General features: G+C 42.4%; 1 protein-coding gene across 1 annotated transcript in view; it reads right to left on the bottom strand.

The window, feature by feature from the left end:
- Positions 1–5,397: 5,397 nt before the first annotated feature.
- Positions 5,398–21,920, bottom strand: part of NT5E (5'-nucleotidase ecto) — a 49,941-nt gene continuing 33,418 nt past the window's right edge. Inside the window, exons 4-9 of the mRNA XM_063097319.1 lie at positions 14,199–14,396; positions 13,014–13,168; positions 11,539–11,647; positions 10,505–10,654; positions 9,061–9,261; positions 5,398–7,351 (exon numbers count right to left, since the gene is read on the bottom strand). Coding sequence (XP_062953389.1) covers positions 7,194–7,351; positions 9,061–9,261; positions 10,505–10,654; positions 11,539–11,647; positions 13,014–13,168; positions 14,199–14,396 — 971 coding nt within the window. The 3' untranslated portion in view covers positions 5,398–7,193. The remainder of the gene's footprint in view (positions 7,352–9,060; positions 9,262–10,504; positions 10,655–11,538; positions 11,648–13,013; positions 13,169–14,198; positions 14,397–21,920) is intronic.

Here is a 21,920-nt window from a genome sequence, read left to right as displayed (position 1 = left end):
TAGCATTTGTTACTTTCTTTTTGATAATTGCCATTCTATTTGGGGTGAGATGGTATTTCATTGTGGTTTGATTTGCATTTCTCTGATGATTAGTGATAGTGAGCATTTTTTCATGTACCTGTTGGCCATTTGTGTGTCTTCTTGTGGAAAATGTCTATTCAGTTCCTTTGCCCATTTTTTTTTATCAGATTATTTGTCTTTTTACTATTGAATTGTTTGAGTTCTTTGTATATTTTGGATATTAATCCCTTGTCGGATACATAGTTTGCAATTATTTTCTCCCATTCTGCAGGTTGTTTTTTCACTTTATTGATTGTTTCTTTTGCTGTGCAGAAACTTTTAGTTTGATATAATCCCATTTGTTAATTTTTGCTTTTGTTCCCTGTCCTTCTGAAGTATTAATCATAAAATCTTCACCCAGTCCTGTGTCCTGAAGTGTTTCCCCAATGTTTTCTTCTAGAACTTTTATAGTTTGGATCTTACATTTGAGTCTTTAATCCATTTTGAGTTGATTTTGGTGTATGGTGATAGATAGGGGTCTGGTTTCATTCTTCTGCATATGGATCTGCAATTTTTCTAGCACCTTTTATTGAAGAAGCTGTCCTTTCTCCAATGTTCATTCTTGGCTCCTTTCTCAAAAATCAATTGGCTGTAGGTACATGGATTTATTTGAATTCACTATTCTGTTTCATTGGTCTATGTGTCTGTTTTTGTGCCAGTACCATGCTGTTTTGATTACTGTAGCTTTGTAGTATATTTTGAAGTCAGGGAATATGATGCGTCCTGCTTTGTTCTTTTAGCTCAGGACTGCTTTCACTGTTTGGGGTCTTTTCTTGTTCCATATAAATTTTAGGATTTTATTTTTTTAATTTCTGTGAAGTATGTCTTAGTAGTTTGATGGAGATTGCATTAAATATATAGATCGCTTTGGATAGTATGGTCATTTTGATGATATTGATTCTTCCAATCCATGTGCATAGGATGTCTTTCCATTTTTTTGTGTCTTCTTTAATTTCTTTAATCAGTGTTTTATAGTTTTCCTTGTAGAGATCTCTCACCTCCTTTGTTAAATTTATTCCTAGGTATTTTTGTTGTTTTTCTTGCTATTTTAAATGAGATAGATTTCTTGATTTCTTTTTCTGCAAATTTGTTGTCGATGCCTAGAAATGCTACTGATTTTTGTGTGTTGATTTTGTATGCTGCAACTTTACCGAATTTGTTTATCACATCTAGGAGTTTTTTGGTAGAGTATTTAGGTTTCTCTCTATATAAAATCATGTCATCTGCAAACAGGGACAACTTGACTTCCTCCTTTCCAATTTGGATGCCCCTTATTTCTTTCTCTTGCCTAATTGCTCTGGCTAGGCATTTTTTCTTTTTAACATCATTTCATACATACTTTTGTACAGGAAAATTCTGAGTGCTCGTAGAGACTATTTCACATTTTTGATTGCCCAGAATCAGAGCATCTTATTCAGAGGAATTCTAAGGTATTTGGGACAGAGTGCACTGATTTCCACTATGGAAGCCAAAAGGCTGGAGTTAGTTCTTCACTCATCCTTCTATCTTTATGCAAGGCAACTTGGGCATGAACTAGGCTCAGCTAATTAGATGTTCCCATCTGGATGGAGGCAAGATACCAAGGCACATGGATAGTCAAAGGCCCTTCTGGGTGTTAGCTGTCATGGAGGTGATCCCCAACAGCACTTGGTCCAGGACCTGCAACAGCAGGGCTGTGTACTAAGACTGTTCCTGTGGCAGAATTTTAGCCATGCCTCACTTTCTTTACTTGCTGTCCATTTCTAGGCTGGCTTTTCAAGCTTTTTGATAATTCTAGGAGCAAGCTAATATCCTTTTCATAATGTTTCTGTTTTTAGAATTTTTTGTTTTTGCAACCATACTTCATTGCAAAATTTACTTGGTTGCAAAAAGTATCCTAATGAATAATGAGCCTACTATAATTTTCTTTTCTTTTTTTTTTAAAGGAAAGTAATTTTATTAATATTATTTTTTACATTCTAGGATGTTGTTGCAGAGCAATTAGGAGGGAGGTGGAGAGGAGAAAGGAGAAGGAAATGGGATGGAAGAAGGAGGAAGGAGGAGGGGCAGGATTGAGGTGTGTGGCTCTCCCCTCATTTCCACAGGGGAGACTGGGGAGCTTCCAGCAGTGGTTTGGTCATTGCCAGGCTGGGTGCAGATGTCAGGAGGGTGTGACAAAAGCCCTTGCCTCCCCCTGTCCCAGCTCGGGCACCTGGGGCCCTTCTTGCTGCGGCTTGGCCATGGTTGCTGGGCTGGTTGCACGTGTCAGGGGGAAATGTCTGAGGCCTGAGGCCTTTCACTGCCCCAGCTCAGGAGAGCCTGGGGTGCTTTCTGTGGTGGCTCAGTGGTCACTGCTAGATTGGCTGTGCATGTCGGATGGGGCATGGCCAAGACCTGAGGTTACCCAGTGCCCTGGCTAGGAGAGCCTGGGGTGTTTCCTATGGTGACTGTGTGGTTGCCACTGGGCTGGCTGCCTGTGTTGAGGGGTGTGTGGCCAAGGCCCTTGTCCCCCACCCTGGGATTGGTTGCAGGTGTAGGGGGGAATTGCTGAGGCCCCTGGCCGCTCCACTTTCTGGCTTGGTAGCCCAGGGGACTTCCGGTCCTTTTAGGTGTTGTAGGTGTTCTTTGGTGAAATGAGACTTTACTAGTTAATATCAAACTTTGTCTCTGATTGTGGGTACTTTGTTTTTTCTTTCAGTTCTGTGTTGGATTATTTGCTGTTCCCACCATTTAAACTCTGTGCTGGAGCTAATTTGTTGTCCTTTACTTTCTTCTAAAGTGGGGGAACTTCCTGTGGGGACCAGTACTTGAGCTCTGTGGTTGTGCTAAATGGCTGCTTTGCTGCTGATTCCCTGGGGAAGGCTTTTTGTGCAGATCAGGCTTTAATGGTTGACTTTATAGATACTTCCCGCTCTTGAGAGATCCAATATACCTGAGTCGTATAAAAATTCTGGTCTGGGCCTGAGTCTTTTCATCAAACTGTACCCCATGCAATTCTATATTCCTGATCAGTCTCCTCTGAGTGCTCCTCTGCTGATTGGGGTGCAGATCAGCTGTCCTTGCTGTGCCCCAGTGCTCTCCCGGTAGGCCCACCCCTGCCTGTGCTGCAAACACTTCCCATGGGATGGGCCGTGCACCGGTCCCTTGTGATGACTCACTGGCCTCTGAGTAGCTCCTTTTTTTCAGCTGTTGTGGCTCCTTGCTCCGATGTGGGTCCATGGGAACCCTATTAGTGGTCTTGCTGGCATGGGGGCCAACCATGGCCCTCTTCTTCCCTGCAGCCTCCAAGCAACTTCATCTGAAGGGCATAGCTGTGGCTTTTGCTGGCTCCTGCACTGTGCTCTCAGCAGCTCCAGCCTGGACATGGCCAGGGCTCGAAATGGTCAGAGCCATTTTTTCTTTCTCTCATCATGGCTTCTCCCACCTTCATATATTCCATAGGTCTCTCTTCTTCCCCTGAGCTCTAATAGCCCCAGCTTGGCTGTCGTTGCTTTTGTATAGTTGTAAATTGGTTGATTTGTGGGAGAGAGTGATGCTGGGGACTGTCTATTCCATTATCTTGACCGGAAGCCCCCTACTATAATTTTCATTGTTGTTTTTAATGTGCCAGGCATCCTTGTCATGGATCAAAGTTAATTGTTTCATACCCTAGCTAGCGTATTTTTTAACTGATGTTTTTTCATTTCAGGTTTTTAGATGTCTCAGATGTACTACTCAGTAAAGATTTGAGATCCCCCTAATTTGTAATATAAAAGTCTAAAGCTCCTCTTTTTGATTGTATTGTATAGGAAAACTGGTTCCTTTTGTTTTGTTGTAGTGGAGCCAACGGAATTTAAAATGTATCCTATTTTGGCAGCACAAAAAACAATAATTATAACCTTTAATTTGCAAAATATATAGGACACAGAAGCTGCTGGTTGCCTCAGGGCTGCTGTAGCTGATTATGTTGATCATGCTGGGGACTGTCATGTGCTGAATTGTGTCCTCAAAAAAGACATTGACATCCTATGCAGAACTTCAATTCTAACCCCCAGTAAATGCCTGTGATCTTCTTTGGAAAAAGGTTTTGCAGATGGTTAAGATGAAGTTATTAGAGTGGGCCTTAATCCACTATGACTGGCCTTATAAAAAGGGGTAGTTTGAACATAGAGACAGACATGTACAAAGGGAAGAGGTTGTAAAGACATGGAGAGAATGCCTTCTATAAGCCAAGGATGCCTGAGGCTATCAAATGCTGGGAGAAAGCATGAACAGATTCTCCCTCCCAGCCCTCAGAAGGAACCAATCCTGCCAACTTGACCTCAGATTTTTAGCTTGCCAAACCGTAAGACAATAAATTTGTCATTTAAACCACATAGTTTGTGATACTTTGTTATGGCAGTCTCAGGAAATGAATACTAATACAGGGACCTTTTTTCCTAACTTTGGCAAGCGGTTATAACTACTTGCCAAGTCCATGGACTACATACTCCCTGAGGGAGCAACTTTTTCTAATGGACAACTGTTAGCAGCCTAACTTTCTTCTAAGAAAACCAGCCTACTCTTTGTGGCAAACTAGTCTGAATGTTTGTGTCCCCCCAAAATTCATATGTTGAAACCTAATCAGAAATGTGATGGTGTTAGGAGGTTAGGCATTTGGGAAGCAATTGGGTCATGAGGGCTCTGCCCTTATGAAAGAGGCCCCAGAATTGCCTTGCTTCTTCTACCATGTGAGGACACAGTGAATAGGTTCCTTCTATGAACCAGGAAACAGGCCCTCACCAAAATCTGCCAGCATTTGATCTTGGACTTTCTAGCCTTCAGAACCATGAGAAATAAATTTCTGTTGTTTATTAGCCATCCATTCTATGGTATTTTGTTATAGCAACTCAAATGGACTAAGACAGCTACCAAATGGTTTTAATGTATCTGACTGATTGTGTAACAAAACCAGACTACTGTGTTAATAGTATGTTTGAAGGAGATTATTAGGCACATGGCCAGTTCAAATAAATTAATTAACAATCCTTAACACTAACTGGGACATTTTCATTTTTAGGAAATCAGTCCAGGCCTCAAAACCATTTCTACATTAGATTCTGTACATCAAAGCCACAAAATTTAATAGTCTTCCTCAAGATATCATTTACTTTTTTTTCCCTGCTTTAAAATTACATGCATTTTTCTTCACATTTTGGGGGTGAGAGGGAGAATGGAGGATCATCAGATGGCAAGGGGCCTATGATCAAGAGTAATGATATCATTGAAAAACTGTCCAGAGTTTTCCTTAAGTCATATTGTATTGGGTTATAGATGTTTGATTGAAAGAAAAAATAACTACCAAAGACCAAGGATCATATGTTTAATTTTACAGTTTGAAATCTATAGTTGCAGAGTGGTTCAGGGTCATTTCTCATACCACTATACAATGCATTCACACATATTTAGAAAACTTACAAAAAAGTTCTTTAAAATATTGTGCTGTAATAGAATTTATCCTGTTTTACTGGCCAAGCATAAATAATATACCCCAAATGCATGTTTCTCTAATTTTCCTCATACAATATTATTGTCATTTATTTGTTTATTTATAGCTAATCTGTATATGCATAGAACTGGGGATATTATTTTACTGCAACAACCTTTATAAAAAGGTCATGAAGTTTAAAAGTATATTTTGTATTAAGAGTATTTAATATTTGTAAACACTAAGAAACATATTTCCTTTCCAAACCTCTAGCTGCTGTTTGCTCACTATTTTTAAGGTGAAGTTTCCCATTTCTTGTTCAATTACTTAGGTAAAGCTGAGCAGGCTCAAATGGTCCCACTGCCACCTTAAGCAAGTATTTGTTTTTTGGGCATAAATCATTTCATCAGTATGGGTATTTCCTGAGTACCCACTCAAAGGCCCACTCCCCAGCAAGAGTTCTTATATAGAGAATACAAAATGACGTATAGTGATTGGTCAGATTTGGAGGTGGAGTGACTTCAAACATCTTATGTACACCATTTTTTAGAAGTAACTCTTGTCTTTCGGAATTCTGGATTTTCTATAACTGGGGGTGTGTGTGGTGTGACTAGAATAAGTGCAATGCTGGCATCTTGCTAGGGAGGAACAGGTGCAGGTTTAGAATTAGAGCTCATCTTAGAAGGTTCTTTTCTCATGATACCTTCATGTTAGAAGGAAGGACAGAGCACAGAGGCAGAGCTGATGTAGTCTCATACAATTAATAACAGCTAATGCCATATGTTAGGCACCTTGCTGCTACTCCTTAGCAAATATCTATTTAACACATCTAAATGCCCTTTAGCTCTTTCTCTTCTACAACGTAAATCAGTCCTGGTGTCCTGTTCTTCCCTTCCCTTTCTCCCCTGCTGCTTGACTGCCTTTTGCTGTCTCTCTGTTATTTGCTACTGTTTGTTCCCTCACTCATCAAAGGCACATGGTGATGCAAGAGAGAATGCCACCCTGTGTTTTTAGTCCATTAAACTCATTATTAAAATAGGAACTGAAAAGGAAAAAAATGGAAACCAAAAATAAAGCAGACTTGGAATCCATGAGCGTGGGGCCACTGATAGTTAAGAGAGAATCATTCTGAACAGTAACGATGTAGTTGAAAGAATGCTGGGCTTGAGGTCAAAAGACTTAGGTCTAGGTCTCGGATCTGTTACTATTAGCTATATGTCCTTAAACAAGTGAGCACTTTCTGAGCTTCAGTTTCCTCATCTGTCAAATGGGAAAAAACACATGTCTTACCCATCAAAGAAAATTGTGGGTATCAGATGAGACAATATGCTTAAACCCTCTTGTAAATGATAAAGTTCTCTGGAAACATAAATTGATGGATTAGAAGTGGATGTAAAGGAGAAAAATGATTTATCTGGTTTAAAATCCTTAGTAAAATTGTATTATAATTTGGATATGTAAACTAAATATGGTTGGCTTTCTTCTCTTAGGGCCCTATTTTAATTTCTTTTTCTCTCTGTTCACAAAGTTGCTGACCCTGAGTGATGATGTCAGTGTCTTCTTTTTATAATGCTCTAAGCTTCAGCTTCTAGGAGCCTGCGAGGATGGTCTGTGCTGTAACAAAGCCAGGACCTAAAAGATAGGTTTGACTCTCACTTGAAAAAAATGCAGTTTCACACAGTAATGGGAAGGAAATTTTTGGCTATTGCTATAAAACAAGGATCACTACCAAAAATGAAAGAAATATTAAAGAAAAGCTTCCATGGCAATGACTTCCTGCAGAAAATTTGATCCGACCTTCAACTGCTGGATAAATTACTTTCATTTTTAGGATGTATTCAGAAACCACGTTGATATCTTGGTCACCTAGAAAAATACATACATTATTTTAACTATAGAAAAAGTAATTATCAGTTAACAGTGAGAGAGAGGGAAAATAACAAAGTATTTCTGTAAAGTCCTTTGTGATTTTAAGGGGGAAGGTATTCCTTTTATAAGCAGAGACCCAGTGTCACAGAAGACAAGAACACTGGTGATAGTAAGCTCAAAGAATTTGATTGCTTTTTTATATTTCAGATGTAAAATGTATCCATTGTTCAATAATCGGTAATTGGGGGAAGGAGAGTTGTCTCAGCTCTGAGATGACTCGAGAAAAAGGTCGTTGACATCATAACCTTTGAACCACTCCAGAAAAAGGGCATTATTGAATTGGGTCAAGAGCGGGTAGGTGAGAGATAAAAGTGGCATGTTTTTGCTTGCCTGCTCAAGAATTATTTTTACATAATTGATGGTGGCAAAATGGGGGCTTTGTTTCCGAAAAAGAGTACAGGTGATAAAGAGATACTAATTGCCTATAGCTACAACAAACCCATGGGGACCCACCAAAATTGTTATTTTAAAATTATTACTTTAGTACTTAAAAAACTAACCCTTCTCTCTGCGGAGGTTCTCACCCCTGGAGGTACATTAGAATCACTGGAAGAGACTTTAGCCCCAACGCAGTTAAATTAGAATCTCCTAAGAGCTGGGGCCAAGGCATTAGTATTTAATTTAAAATGCTCCCCAAGAGATTCTAATGTTTAGCTATGCTTGAGAACCCTTAGGTTCAGGGCTTCCACAGCCTTCTGCATGAGTTCCTTCTCTTCAACACCCATTAGTATGGGCTTGGGTGATGCACAGCCATCAGCCGCTTTGTCTCATGTGGGGCTTTTAAGCCTGCCCTTCCATCTTCTGTCATGGAATGGACAGAAGTAGCAGCACCTTTTCTCCCAGGAAGGGCTACCTCCTTTGCCCTGGCTCTGCCTTCTCCCCTCCTTGTAATAAGCAGCTAAAATGGCAGGTCCACCATGGTACAACTGAAGAGGAACCTGGCTGAACTCCCCAGAGATGGAGAGAAGCTATGTATGTGCCTTATAAGTGTGTTGGTTTCTGCCCTAGGAAGAAGACGGGAAAGTACGTTCTGCTGGTGGACTTTATGCACATTGGTGGCTCGCAATTGGATTTCTAAAAATGAGGCTGGCATATAATGACCCTCAATGCTGCCAAAAATATTAATTGACTTCAAGTATGGTTGTTCCTGTAATTTGCTCCATCAGTCCACTGTGCTGAAAGGGGGGCGTTTATCCCATCCACTCCTATCTGACTTATTCACACTGAACGCTTCTTCAAGAAAGAAAATTCAGATGATTTAATATGGTTTTCTGTGTCTGACCTAAAGTTCTAAAGGTGTGATTTTTCTGGAAATGCAAAACTCATTTATATTTCACAATTTAAATAGCAGCTTAGATGTAATTTTAAAAGTTTTAAAAACTTTTTTGACATAAAAATGATTTTTCCCTGGAGATGGGTGGATGTGTATGTGTGCTGGGGGAATGACAGAGTACATAGCCCTCAGTGCTGTGCTGTTGCTTCCCAACAAGCGAAGCAGGAGGGAGTCTGCAACATAGGGACAAGATCTGGTTTCCAGCTGTTGCCCTCCTGGCACCATGAGTAGCTTCTCTTCTTGGCCCAGTTCTGTTTTTTTTGTTTGTTTGTTTGAGTACCTTTGGGATGGGGAAAGAGACACTTGTACTTACCAGAGTCATGTTTTAATAGTTCGTCTTTTATCATCTGGAATCCATCTCCACCCTTGGCCAGGAAGCTCGGGAGGATCACCTTATATACCTCATCCATTTTGAGAGGGTTGTAACTGGGCACTCGACACTTGGTGCAAAGAACATCTAATTTGACCACTCTGTCTCCAGGTTTTCTGGAAAGATCATATACCACATGGATTCCTAGAAAAGAAATGAGTATGTATGTTTTCACCAGATTGAAAGGGAGGTTTCTGTTTTCTAAGAAAGGGATTTTGGTCAAGATCTGTAATTGGGTCCCTGGGTCTGGTTTTCCTTTATTTGAGCTTGAGTGAAATTTCATCAAGAGAATTGAGGTAATGTTGCAGCTGCCCTTTCTTCGTTAGCTTTATCCTTAAATCCTTTCAGGAGATCATAGAACCACTGGGAGGAAAACTGGCTCTGGACTGGAATGGGCAAAGGGTGACTTTGCAGGGAGAAACCACATCTTGTTTTTCCTCTTTAAAATCTTGAATTAATTGGTCCATAATTTGGTTTAATGGTTTTCGAAAACAAGAAATAGATGAGAGGCACAGAGCATTTGTTACAATTTTGAAGACTACTAATTTGGGATTGGGAGACTTTCACCAACCATACAGCTACCCAGCACTTTGCTAGAGCATCAAAACACTGTGTTCTGTGGGAGTACTCAGAAATGCAATTACACTCATCAATGGTGCCACAATCTAAAGCCAAAACAGTGAGACCAGAATATGGCTTTGGAGTTAAATAAAATTATCAGTTTAAGGATTAATTTACTGGACTGTGTAATTAATTATTGACAAAAGCATTTCAGAAGTTCTTGGCAATTTGGGAAACATTTATTTCCATTCAATCTTCTCTGCAATCTATGGGATAAGCAGGACAGGTTTTCTCAGAGAGGTTGAAGACTTGCCTCAGGTCACTTTGGGACTAGAACCAGGTGTTCCAGCATGTCTGAGCAGCAGGCTGCCCCTCCCAGAAATCATCTTTGTTAATACTGATTGGACACTGCATTCCTTTGAACCTTGAAATGGTTCTAGGCAATTGCAAATAGAACAGAGGAGAGAATTTTTTTTAAACAAAGAATATTGAATGCTTAAACAACTAAGATTTTAACAGAAACTAGACCTCAAGGGAGCTGACCTACTTAGAGTTTAGAGGGCCAACTCCTGTGGAGGGCCCATCTGATGTCCAAATCAGACTTGGCAAATATTGCTCATTGCCAGGGCTTTGTGACTTTGACTTCAACTTAATCTCAGTTGCTCTGAGAGTCCGCAGCCATTGAAAGATGATGTACATTGATGTTGAGTGGGGGGAAACCCAAACAAGCCTGACCACGGAGGTCCTGATGGGGAGGGAACTGAGCCAACAAGCAGGAAATCCCATGTCACTTTGGATGGGCCCGCCTGCAGGAGAGGTGACTTACCGCCTACCTGCAGGAACTCTCCAGTGGACTGGCCATAGCGGTACACGCTGTGCTCAAAGGCCTTCTTCAGGGTGGAGCCTTTCAATTGGACCAGGTCAAATGTGCCTCCAAAGGGCAACACAGCAGCCAGGCTCTCCCAGGTAATTGTGCCTGAGGGTAGTCACAAATGAGGCAAGAAATAAAACAGCTTGAGAAAATGCTTACACTAAGACCTTTCTCTCAGGGCTGGGGGAGGTGGTAAGGGAGAGACAGTGGCTGATAAAGCAGCACCAGCTGTGTCTAAGTGCTCCTGACACTTAGGGAAGGAATGGATTCAAGAGGCCTCTGCCCCTGTCCTCCACAACTGGGCAGGATGGCAGGAGCTCATGAATGCCCATGGCCAAAAGTCCACAAGTGCTTAGCCTTTGATCTTCTGGCATGGGGCTGGATCTTCAGTAGGTTGTTAAGCAGTGCTCAGTTCCTCCAGACAGTGTGTCCTTGCCACCTGTCCCTGTCGTCTGACAGTGAGATGAGCTTGGGGCCTTACACTGATACTGATTGGTTTTGACAGTGTATCAAGGAAGGCTACAAGAGTGTCTTGAATATCTGTCTAGTTGATGTGTTCTACCATATGATATAATCTTAGATATCTGTAAATACACTAAAATTACAACTTAATCCAGTGGTATGTCTTCTCCAGCACAGAAGATTGGTAATTTTGTCTTTCTCTTTTGGGATGCCAAGGAGGAGGCTGTCGATAACAATTAGTATTTAGCTTTGTGAGTCAGAAATTTAGACCAAGCTTGGGTTCCACTAATCCTAGCACTGCTTTTGCATGTGAATACATAGGAAAACACACAAGCTTTGTCTGTCCTTCAGGCTAGGCTCTGGACTTGGGTAATAGCTAACCCAAGCCTAAAGGACTGACATTTTAGTACATGATTGGCAGCAGAGATGAGCTGAGGCTGCCATGGGCATGGTCAGGGCAGGAGTCCCGGTGGGAAAGCAGGTCAGAAAGCACAGCCAGTTGAGCATGCAGGGCCCGGGGTGCCCACCATTGTTGTTCTGCTCATTGATGGGTGACCGGATACCACCTCCATTTAAAATGCACATGGACACATGGTTCCAGATGACTTCATCCGAGTGTCTAAGGTTGTTGTTAATCTGCAATAGTAGCACAAATTTACATTAGTTATTCTGGATCTTCTTCCTTAGCATCATTTCCAGGAATCTGGTTAGCTCTACTGAGGAAATAAAGCTGGTTTTTCCCTACTCCTGTGTTCCCAGAGATTTCTCAGCTATAATTAGTTAGAACTAGTTTTATGTTATGATAAGCAAAAATACAATATTGTAACCAGTCCTATGATAGACTCTTAGAAACAGGGAGCTCTTAGTCCCCTCTCCTGTACTCTCAGGCCAGCCTGAACACTAGACATGCCAATTAGAACTTGGCCTCCATGTGTATGTCCCCAACCAATTCCCAAGTTGGCAATTTTGGAGGCACAGAGACAGCCTACTGAAACTGGGGAGAATCAAGTTTATTCTTACTTTTCTTTTATAAAATATGAGTTTAGTTACAAGAAATAAAATGAATAAATTCTAATTTTAAAAAAAAAATTGTGCAAAAAGCAAAAGTTCTCTTATATTTGCCTCAGCCTCTTTACCAGAGAAGTAAGTACTGCTAATAGCCTGAGGTGCTTCATGCAGACCTTCATCTAAATATTTACATACTGGCTTCTTTTTACCTTCTTGCACTTACTGCATGATGCTGCAGAGCCAGCATGGGTATCTTGGAAAGCATTAATGTCATTTATTTGGCAAAGATTTATTGAGTGCAGCTGTATCCCAGACACCAGGTACCACGCACCACGTACCATGCACCTTTCACTGCATGCTGAGCACTGACAAAGAAATGACTCCCCTGGGTGAGGGCTGTTGCCCATGGGGGTGGTGAGTCTGACCTGGGAGACCTTGGCTCAGCATGGCCCCCAGCAAGATTCCACAGCCAGTCTGCCCACAGACAAGTGGACAGGGGGTACTTGTCATGGGTGATCTTGCTCAGCCACAGGACTTATCTTTATAATTGTGTTGTGAAAGAGGTTCCAGTCACACAGGGTTTAGGTTCTCTGGAGTCAAGTAGATGAGGGAGAGACAGTTTGGCCAAGTTAGGTCCAAGCAGATGTATTTTATCTACTATGTTGACATCATTGGGGTAGAAGGGTTTGTCTGTATATTTGGATCATCTTACAAAAGGAAAGCAATATCCAAAATTCATACATTCAAGAAGAACATTTTAAAATAAAGGTTTCAGTTCTTGTAAAGCAGTAAACTGATGGTCACCTGACCTGGTTTGGGCACCTTGCCAAGGGACTTGGTAGGAAACCATGCCAACGTTTTGTCTGGACACTCATTTTTCAAAATCCACAATTCTGCAGTGATCACTTTGTCCCTCCTTTCATCCTTCCTTCCTCTTTCCTTCTTCCTTTCCTCCCTCCACACATATAGGCCTCCACTCCTGCAGACAACTTACCATAGCATCACAAATCAGGTTGCCCATGTTGCATTCTTTAAAGCGGCATGATTGAGTGGTGCCATCGAGATAGACAATTGTTTTCCCCAATTCCTGGGTAGAAAAATTATCTAATTTTATTCTCCATTTGTTAATGTCTGCTTTTATGGTTGGATCTAAGAGAAAAAGAAAAGAAAGGAAGGTAGGAAGGACAGTAGTTTGTAGTTAAAGCAGATCTCACAATGGGCTAAATTACGGAGAACGAATCAAACATCATCTAGTTTACCTGCTGTGACTACACATTTCTTTACCATATTATGAGCATTTTGATTTTGACCATGAAATTTCCTTAGGAACCTCTATTTTGTTTCCTGGTAATAAGATCTGAAATGGATCTTAACTTAAGGATATGCTGAACGTCTTAACATCACCTTATCACATCTGAATGAACTACCTGTTGGCTCGCCTGGGATAGCATTAGTGGTGGTGGTAGGGGCTCTGAAATGCCCAGGGACAGATATAAAGGGCCTGCTGAGGTGCTGCTTTGCTGTCACTCTCTGTGTGGTCCATGGCCTCTCCCCCTTCCCTTCTGACTATTGAGAGGCCTGTGTTGTGACCACAGGCTCTGCTGGGTGCTGTGGTGCCTCACCGCCCTCCTTCCTGATCTGATCATGGTAAACAGGAAAGGGCAGGTGAGAAAGAAGTACAGGAGTGTGTTCATGTATCCTATGTGAAAATGGATGTCATAAAAATGTATTTTTACTCTGAATCCCAGACAAAAAAGTAAGAAAGGTATTTCTCATTTGATAAATAAACTGATGCCCATTGAGACTAAAACTTGCCCAAGGCACACTGTCCCCAGTGGGTGGGCCAGAATTTGAGCTCACTGGGCCCAATTTGAACTCTTTGGCTTCAGTAATCAGCGTTCCTCTGGACATGAGCTGAGAGTGACTTTCACATGTCAGGATCAAGCTTTTAAAAGGGCTGCACAGAGTCTGATGCTGAGAGGACTTGGAGAAGCAAATGGGGATTTTGTCATTTGGTGTGTTTTGAATCTCCTTATCTTTGAATGGGGGTAAACTTAAGGGAGAAGCTAAATTCTTCAAAAATATCTTTTCTTGAAACCTTTTAAAAAGGTTGGGGGAAGGAACAAATCCAGCCACTTAATTTTTAGATTGGTGGAACATTCCCCTGAATTTCACATACCTTCAGGAATGCTGCTGTTTAGAAGGATGGGGTTTCCATGTGAAGTGATTACATTTCCTTTTTCATCAAACATGACCTTCAAATAGCCTAGGTACTTGCCAAAAGCATAGGCCTGGACCACAGGAACCTTCCGCCCATCATCGGAGGTCACTATGAATGGGTACTTCCCAGCAGGCACTTCTTTGGAAGGTGGATTGCCTGAAATAAAAGAGCCAAAGCTGATCAAGTCAGCCCTTGTACATGGCTGGCTGCAAGCCAGGAGGCCACCAGCTGGATGACGGAGTTTCAAATTGATGATTTGCCAACTGCTGCTCTACATAGCTGGTCTTTTAGAGCCCTGCCTGGGCATTTGCCCCTGTTTCAGAATGCCCTTTTGGCACATGAATCCTTATATTCTTAGCTCAGCAGGCATTTGCTAAGCTCTTCCTAAATCCAGGGCATTGTGCCTGGTGCTGTGAAGCACATAAAGATGGAATAACTGCTAAGATTATCCTACCTCCGTCCTGACCCTGGCTCTGTTCTCACTAGCTGTGGATTAGCCAAGCCATTTCACTTTACTGTACTTCAGTTTCCTTGCCAGAAATGGGCAAAATAACAATTCCTATTTCACAGGGCTGCTGAAAGGGTCAAATGTCTAAACTCTTAGCATGTTGCCTGGCACAAAGTATGTGCTCAGTAAATGTATGTTTCTTTCCCTTATAAAGTGATGGCAATCTCTAGAAACCCTGGACACACACTCCATGGCTTAGAATCTAACAGAAGATGAGCAGAAATGACAAAGAGCTGTCCTTTGGTTTTGCTGCTAAATTCTGCATCCCCTCAGGTGCCTTTTGTAAGAGCCACAATCACCCTGGGGGCCGAGCATCACGCACTACCCACCCCATCTAGCTGTCATACCAGTCAGGTCCTGCAGGCCTCTGTATTGAAGGGGGCCCTGGGGAGAGCTTGGGAGCCACTCACCCAGAGGCTGGAGGCCCACCCCACCAGTGCCTGCAAGAAGTGGGAGCGTGGCCTCTAATCACTTGTCACATTTAAGTTCTTTAACTGCATCCCTCCCTCAGGTCCACTGTGGTTCATGTCTCACCTCACAGAGACAATGACATTGTTTAGGATGTTTCAAATCACAGAATATGGAACAGATACCCTTGACCCTACTGATGTTTCCATCACCTCCCTCACTACACCCATGACAAGTCTTTCCTGATGGATGCTTACAGAGGCTCCAGAGAACTTCAGTACATGTTGGTTACACACATGGACCAGTTATGAAAGTCAGCCACAAGCCAGGCCCTGGTCTATATCTCATTTAGTTCTTCAAGCTTCTTATGAGACAGGTCCTATTATTATTTGTACTTTATAGACAAGGAGACTGATTGTCATAGGCACAGTGCCCAAGGTCACACAGCTGGTATGTGATGGAGAGTAGATTGAAAAGCAGGGTTGTGAAGCACTGGAGCTTGTGTTCTCTTCACTATCCACCACAACCTACCATGTGTTATTCTCATCGTCTGTAAGCTGGTTGCCAAAGGCCACTTAACCAAATCAAATGCAAACCCAAGGTTTGCACCTTTGTGTCCCAAGCTCTTTCTGGGCTTCTTTCCTCACCTAAGACACAATGGGGTGGCATGTTTTGATGAACCCACTCCTGCCATGCTGCTATGCCAAGAGCAGCCCCCTTTCAGCTCAATAACTACAGGGCAGAAAGAAGTACTGCAAATACCAGCACTTCACAAGCAGGGCAAGCTGTGCTAACCTTAATGTCCCATTTTCTGGCTCCCTCTGGGGAAAAGAAAAAGTCTTGGAACTTTACTTTTACAAAAGCACCTGACTTGAGATCCAGCAAGTCTTGTTCCACCTCCATCTGCAGTGTATGACCTCAATGTTGAGATGTTGATTGTGATGGCAACAGACGATCTGATGCATGGCAGAGTGGCAGGAAAGGTTCACACTCTAATCATCCTCATTCTGCTCTGTGCTGGTCCTAATTTGGACAAACCTGGAGTCTGGTCTTTACTTCAAGGGACCAGGGGCAGACCCCTCCCAGCCTCTGTCTATTCCTCCTCTGAGCGCAGACATGCTTGAGAAGGTGTAGTTCCAGAAATGTCCACAAGGTGGCAAAAAACACCCGGTCCAGGAGGAAAAAGCACTAATTAGTAGCAGAAATCAGGTGTGGCAGTTTCCTGTAAACCCAAGAGAATGGCAAGCCTTACTTTTTTTAGCCTTTATTTTTCTGACTTCCATGAAAATGTCTGAATTTAAACAGAATGTAATAATTAGGAATAAATGATGTGGCCAAATGCCTCATCAGATCAGCATGCATTCTGCAACAGAAGCTAGCAATCCCAGCTCCCATCTGACAGGGAACATCCCCCAGTTTGGAAAGGCCGTAATTTTCCTTTTGTTAGAACAAAAGATGTGTCATCGGCATCTTAAATGGACTTAATCATGAACAAAGAGGATGCCTCCCACGTGGCTGGGGCAATAACTGGTCTAGTTTGGCTGATCTCTGCCTCCTCCACAGGTGAACTCTCTCTGCTCCCCACAACTTGGGAATCCCAGAAAACCATTGGCAGAGAAAGCAATCCAGAGCTTCATATTTTCCATACCATCCCATGCTATCCAGCCAAAGATACTCATGCCTAAAATATTCTCTCCACACAGAGCCACACATCTTGTCTTTGGAAACTCGTCATTTTGACAAGAGAGAAATTGTTCACCAGAACTCTGTTCCAGTCATCTAGCCAATAATTAGTCCAGGAACCATACCAGGAGGGGCCATGGAGTTGTGGACTGACATCCGAGTTGGTAAATGGGGCATTTTCTAGCATCCTGCGGTGCCTAAAGGAACCTCCCAGGGCCAAGGAATGTGGTGATCCCAGGTGCTGGACAACTGCTCTCTGAGTGTCACATGATAACAGGCAGAGGCTCCAGGAGGCAGGCCTTTGGCGTGGCTGAATTATAGAATATTTAAAGGCAGTCCGTGCTATGGTTTTAACGTATATGGGAACTGTTTTAATAACTTCTGACTTGATAAACGTAATTGATAATTAGAATATTTCAAATTATTGTTTCTAAGGGACTCAGGTCACTCTTTTAAATTACTTGGAAGTGCTCATTCCCATCAGACACTGCTTTTATCTGTCTACTTCTCTACACCTCCTTAGACAAGCCACAGTCTTGGCCACCATGATTTCATGCCTGGGTTACTGTGACAACCCTCTAACTGGTATGTCTCTTCTTTGCTTCTTTCTAATCCAGTCTCCACACAGCAGACTTAGTGATCTTTCTAAAACATAAATATGATCATATACTGCCTGGTTTTGGATATTTCCTACTGACCTTAGGAAAGACACTAAAATTTGTAACATGAATATCATGACCTGCAAGACCTATGTGATGTGGCCTTTTCTTATCTCATCAGCTCTGCCCTTCAGTAATCTTAGCCTCTTCTCATTCCTAGACCACACGCACATGTCTAGGAGTCTTCACACATGGGTTAAGAACTTCTGGAGCCAGAGGACGACACGTGAATTAGTTATATCTTTTTGCTTCGGTTTATTCATCTGTAAAATGGAAGAAATAACAATGCCTACTTTATAGGGTTGTCGGGAGGATTAAAGAAGTTAATGCAGCAAGTGAAGCCTGACTCAAGGTAAGTACCCAATGAAGATTAATGATGATTATTTACCAAGTTAACTCTTGGACCTCTTTCTGATCTTGGCCCTAATGTCAGTCAGTCCCTCAGGAAAACCCTCACTGATAATCCCCTAGGCTTGGTCAGGTCCTCCTATTTTATGCTCTTGCAGCAACTTATACTTTGCCTTTCATAGCATGCTTTGTAATTATATATAATATGATGTATTTATTTGCATAAGTATTCATTTTTTAAAAATCTGATGAGGGTCAATATCCCTTTCAGGACAGTAAGTTCCATGAGGGCAGGGGCAGCTGTGTCTCCAGGGTTTTCCTAGCACATAGTAGGTGCTTGATAAATATTTGTGGAATGACTAAATTTAAGTAGTTTAGGACACACTTTCCCACAGATGGTATGATTTTATGCTTTCCCCATGGTGGAATGCATGTGTAGAGGTGAGCAATGCCTGAGTGCAGCCCCCTCCCCTCAATTCAGTTTCCTCAACTAATGGAGCTGGGTGGGAGCTAGTGAGGAGGACTGGGAGTTGGGAAACTGAGCTAACTGAGCTAACAGCTAGCTCAGTTAGCTCAGTTTCAATCTGGTTTCTCAATCTTGGACGAAACATTTAGTCCTAGGGCCTAGTTTTATTTCTTAAATTTGTAAAGCAAAAGATTTGATTAGTGGTTTAAACCAACAGTGGTTTAACTTTTTCTTTTTTTTTTTTTCTTGAGCTATTTTTTGCGCATAGGAAATTCTCTGTGAAACAAAAGAAAGTCGAGTTGGTGGGGTTGAAGCTGTGGCTGGGGGCCAGGGCCCAGCTTAAGGTTTCTGGCCACAGGAGCTCTCCAGGTCACAGCAAGGGGACTGTGGGCCTATATGTCCTCTGCTCCCACTCCTCCAACTCTCCAATTGGTTGCTGCTACTTCCACTGCCTCTAGTCTAGGGGCAGCTCTCGGTGTCAAGGGAGCGTGCTCTCCTGCCATGATCCAGTCAAGAGGCACCCAGCAACCAGAGGATTGAGTCACTGTCTCTTCAGCCATTTCTGTACGAAACCATGATGCACATACTGTCATATCTCCTTCAGGGAGTTCAAGGGGCCACATACCATTATCCATACCCAGACTATGTCACTCTGTCTTACACATGCTTTGATTTACTGCTCAAATTTTTGCCCTTGGCCTTTCAGTGACAACTGGGAGACCTGAAAAAGATTATGCATCTTCTAGTAGTATCTGGAGTGGCACAAATTCCTCATGAAGTCCAGTGCAGGCTGTGTGCTTGTACCTGAGCCTAAATAGTTGGGGCAAAGCAGGAGGCCCTGTAGGGTGGGAACAGTTTGCCACACACTTAGTCACTCATTCCACAAATGTTTACAGAGCTCCAGTGAGTGCCCAGCATTTTGGATTTCCACTGCCTAGCAGAGCCAGGCCCATGATCTTTTCTTTCTCTTCATGAGGCCAGGAGATAGAACAGGGAAAGGGAGAGACCCCCCAGCTTTCTGTCACCCACTTCTCTTCACATAGAATCTGCCCATCCCCATGACTCAGTGTTTTTCCAGATACCAGACTTCCTACTCATGTTTTACATTATCTATATACCAAAAGAAAAAAATAATAAAACAAAGATCATAACACAGCTATCTTTCGGTTCTACCACTCTGGCCTGTTAACATGTTCAAGGGAACAGGGTACAGAGAGACTGATTTTCATCTAGACATGCCCATGTCGTTCCATTTACTGAGAGTGCTCTTTTCAGAAGTAGTAACTTAATAATTCTTGAGGTTAAAAAGGAGGTAAACATGACAATAAATTGATATGCCCCTGATATGTTTTTTAGGCAAAATAGGCATTTAGGTGGAGAAGGTATTCCCAGAGTGGTCGTCTCCAGTGGGAAATGCTGTGTGTAGTCAGTGAGTGGTCTTAAATGGCTGATTCCACGAATCATTCATTCTGGTAAGAAATGGAGCATGGAGCACACACTTTACATAAGCTTGTCTATAAGAACCTGGAGATCATCTGGAATGGAAGGCTGAAGCTGTGGTTCCAAATCATGACAGAGTAGTTGGAAATTCTCTTATCAATGAGCAGTCACAAATCCCAACACTAAATGTTTCTAGGCCTGGGGGAAATTTATAAACCAAGGGCAAGAGAATGGACTAAAGCATGGCCAGGCTGCTTGGCTTAAACCACTGCATCCCTGGTTTCTTATTTTTTTAAAGGTAAGAATGAACATTTGTCATTTGTGAACTTAGTTCAGATTCTCAAATGTAGGATTTCTTCTCTTTTTATTTAACAAAAATATTTATAATAGATCAAGTTTAGGATTAATGATTAAGTTTATAAGGCTTAGAGAATCTTTAAAAAAATTATTATAAAAGTAAAACCAGCATTATAGGATTCAGTCATGCATTGCTTAATGACATAGATACATTCTGAGAAATGCACCATTAGGTGATTTTGTCATTGTGTGATGTATTAGACCGTTTCATGGTGCCATAACAAAATATGTGGAACTGGATAATTTATAAAGAAAATGAAGTTTATTTGCTTACAGTTTCTGAGGCTGAGAAGTCCAAAGTCCATCCGGTGGTGGCAACAGTGACCCAGGGATCTCACATTGCAAGATGGTGGGAGCAGAGAGAGCAGAGAGAGGGAAAGACAGATTCTCCTCTTCTTTAAAAGCCCTCAGAACCACACCCCAGACCACTATTTTTAATCCATCCACTACTTCATGGTCCTACAATCCAATCATCTCTTTAAGGATCTATCTTTCAATTACCATAATAGGATTTCCCACTCTCTTAACAGTCCAGGGAGGGGGGGGGGTTTAATACATAAAACTTGGAAGACAATTCAAGCCTCAGTGAGTTTTGGGGGGACAATTCAATTCACTACATTCCACTCCTGCCCCCTAAAACTCATGTCCTTTTCACATACAAATACATTTATTCCACCTCCAAAGTCTTAAGTTGTTTTAATTCAGAAGTCCAAAGTTCAAAGTCCCATCTGTGAAATCAATACAAGTTATCTACTTCCAAGATACAATGGTGAGACAAACATAGGGCACATATTCCCATTCCAAAAGGGAGAAATAGGCCAAAAGAAAGAAGTAACAGGTCCCAAACAAGTCTGAAACCCAGCAGGGCAGGCATTAAATCTCAAAGCTGGTGAATCAGGTACCTTGACTGCATGTTTGACCTCCTCTGCACGCTGGTGCAGGCTTGGGTCCCCAAGTCCTTAGGCAGCTCCACTCCTATGGCTTTCCTGGTTGCAGGCCATACTTCAGCTCTCCTAACCTGGGGTTCCATTCTGGTAGCTCCACCGGTCTGGGGTCTACATGGCGGTTCCACTCTCGTGGCTCTACTAGGTATGTCACCGATGGGGTTTCTCTGCTGCAACTCTGACCCCACGTTTCCACTGGGCATTGCTCTAGTGAAGGTTGTCTGCAGTGACTCTGCCCCTGTGACAGATCTCTTCCTGGGACCCCAGGCTTTTCTATACATCCTACGAAATCAGGGTGGAGGCTCCCAAGCCTCCACCACTCTAGCATTCTGCAAGCCTGCAGACCTAATACTACGTGGATACTGCCAAGGCTTCCGGCTTGTGTTTTCCAAAGCTGTATGTCCAAGCCATACCTGGGGCCAATTAAGCCATGGCTGGAACCAAAGCAGCTGGGGTGCTGGAAGCAGTTTCTTGAGGTGGCCCTGGGCATTGAACCTGTGGAGGGCACTTCAGGCCTGTTCACCAAGATCATTTTGTCCCCCCTGGTCTTTGGGCCTGAAATGGAAGAGTTGGCCCCAGAGCCTTCTGCAATGCCTTCAGGGCCTTTTTCTCCTTCTCTTGGTAATCCCTTTCCTTTGAACTAATCTTAGTACCATTGGTTTTTTCTTCTGAAAATGCTCTCTGCTTCTCTGCCACATGGCCAGGCTCCAAATTTACCAAATCTTGATGCTTTGCTTCCATTTTAAATTCTGGCTTTATGTCATGCCTTTACTGCCATAACTCAGAGTAGGCTCTTAGAAGTAGCCATGCAGTTTCCTTAATGCTTTGCTGCTTAGAAATTTTCTTGGCCAAGTACTCTGGTTCACA

Source organism: Cynocephalus volans, chromosome 5 (genome assembly GCF_027409185.1).
Source record: "Cynocephalus volans isolate mCynVol1 chromosome 5, mCynVol1.pri, whole genome shotgun sequence".
Classification (NCBI taxonomy): Eukaryota; Metazoa; Chordata; class Mammalia; order Dermoptera; family Cynocephalidae; genus Cynocephalus; species Cynocephalus volans.
The sequence above is the reverse complement of the archived record's forward strand: the minus strand, read 5'-3'. Positions and strand labels throughout refer to the sequence as shown.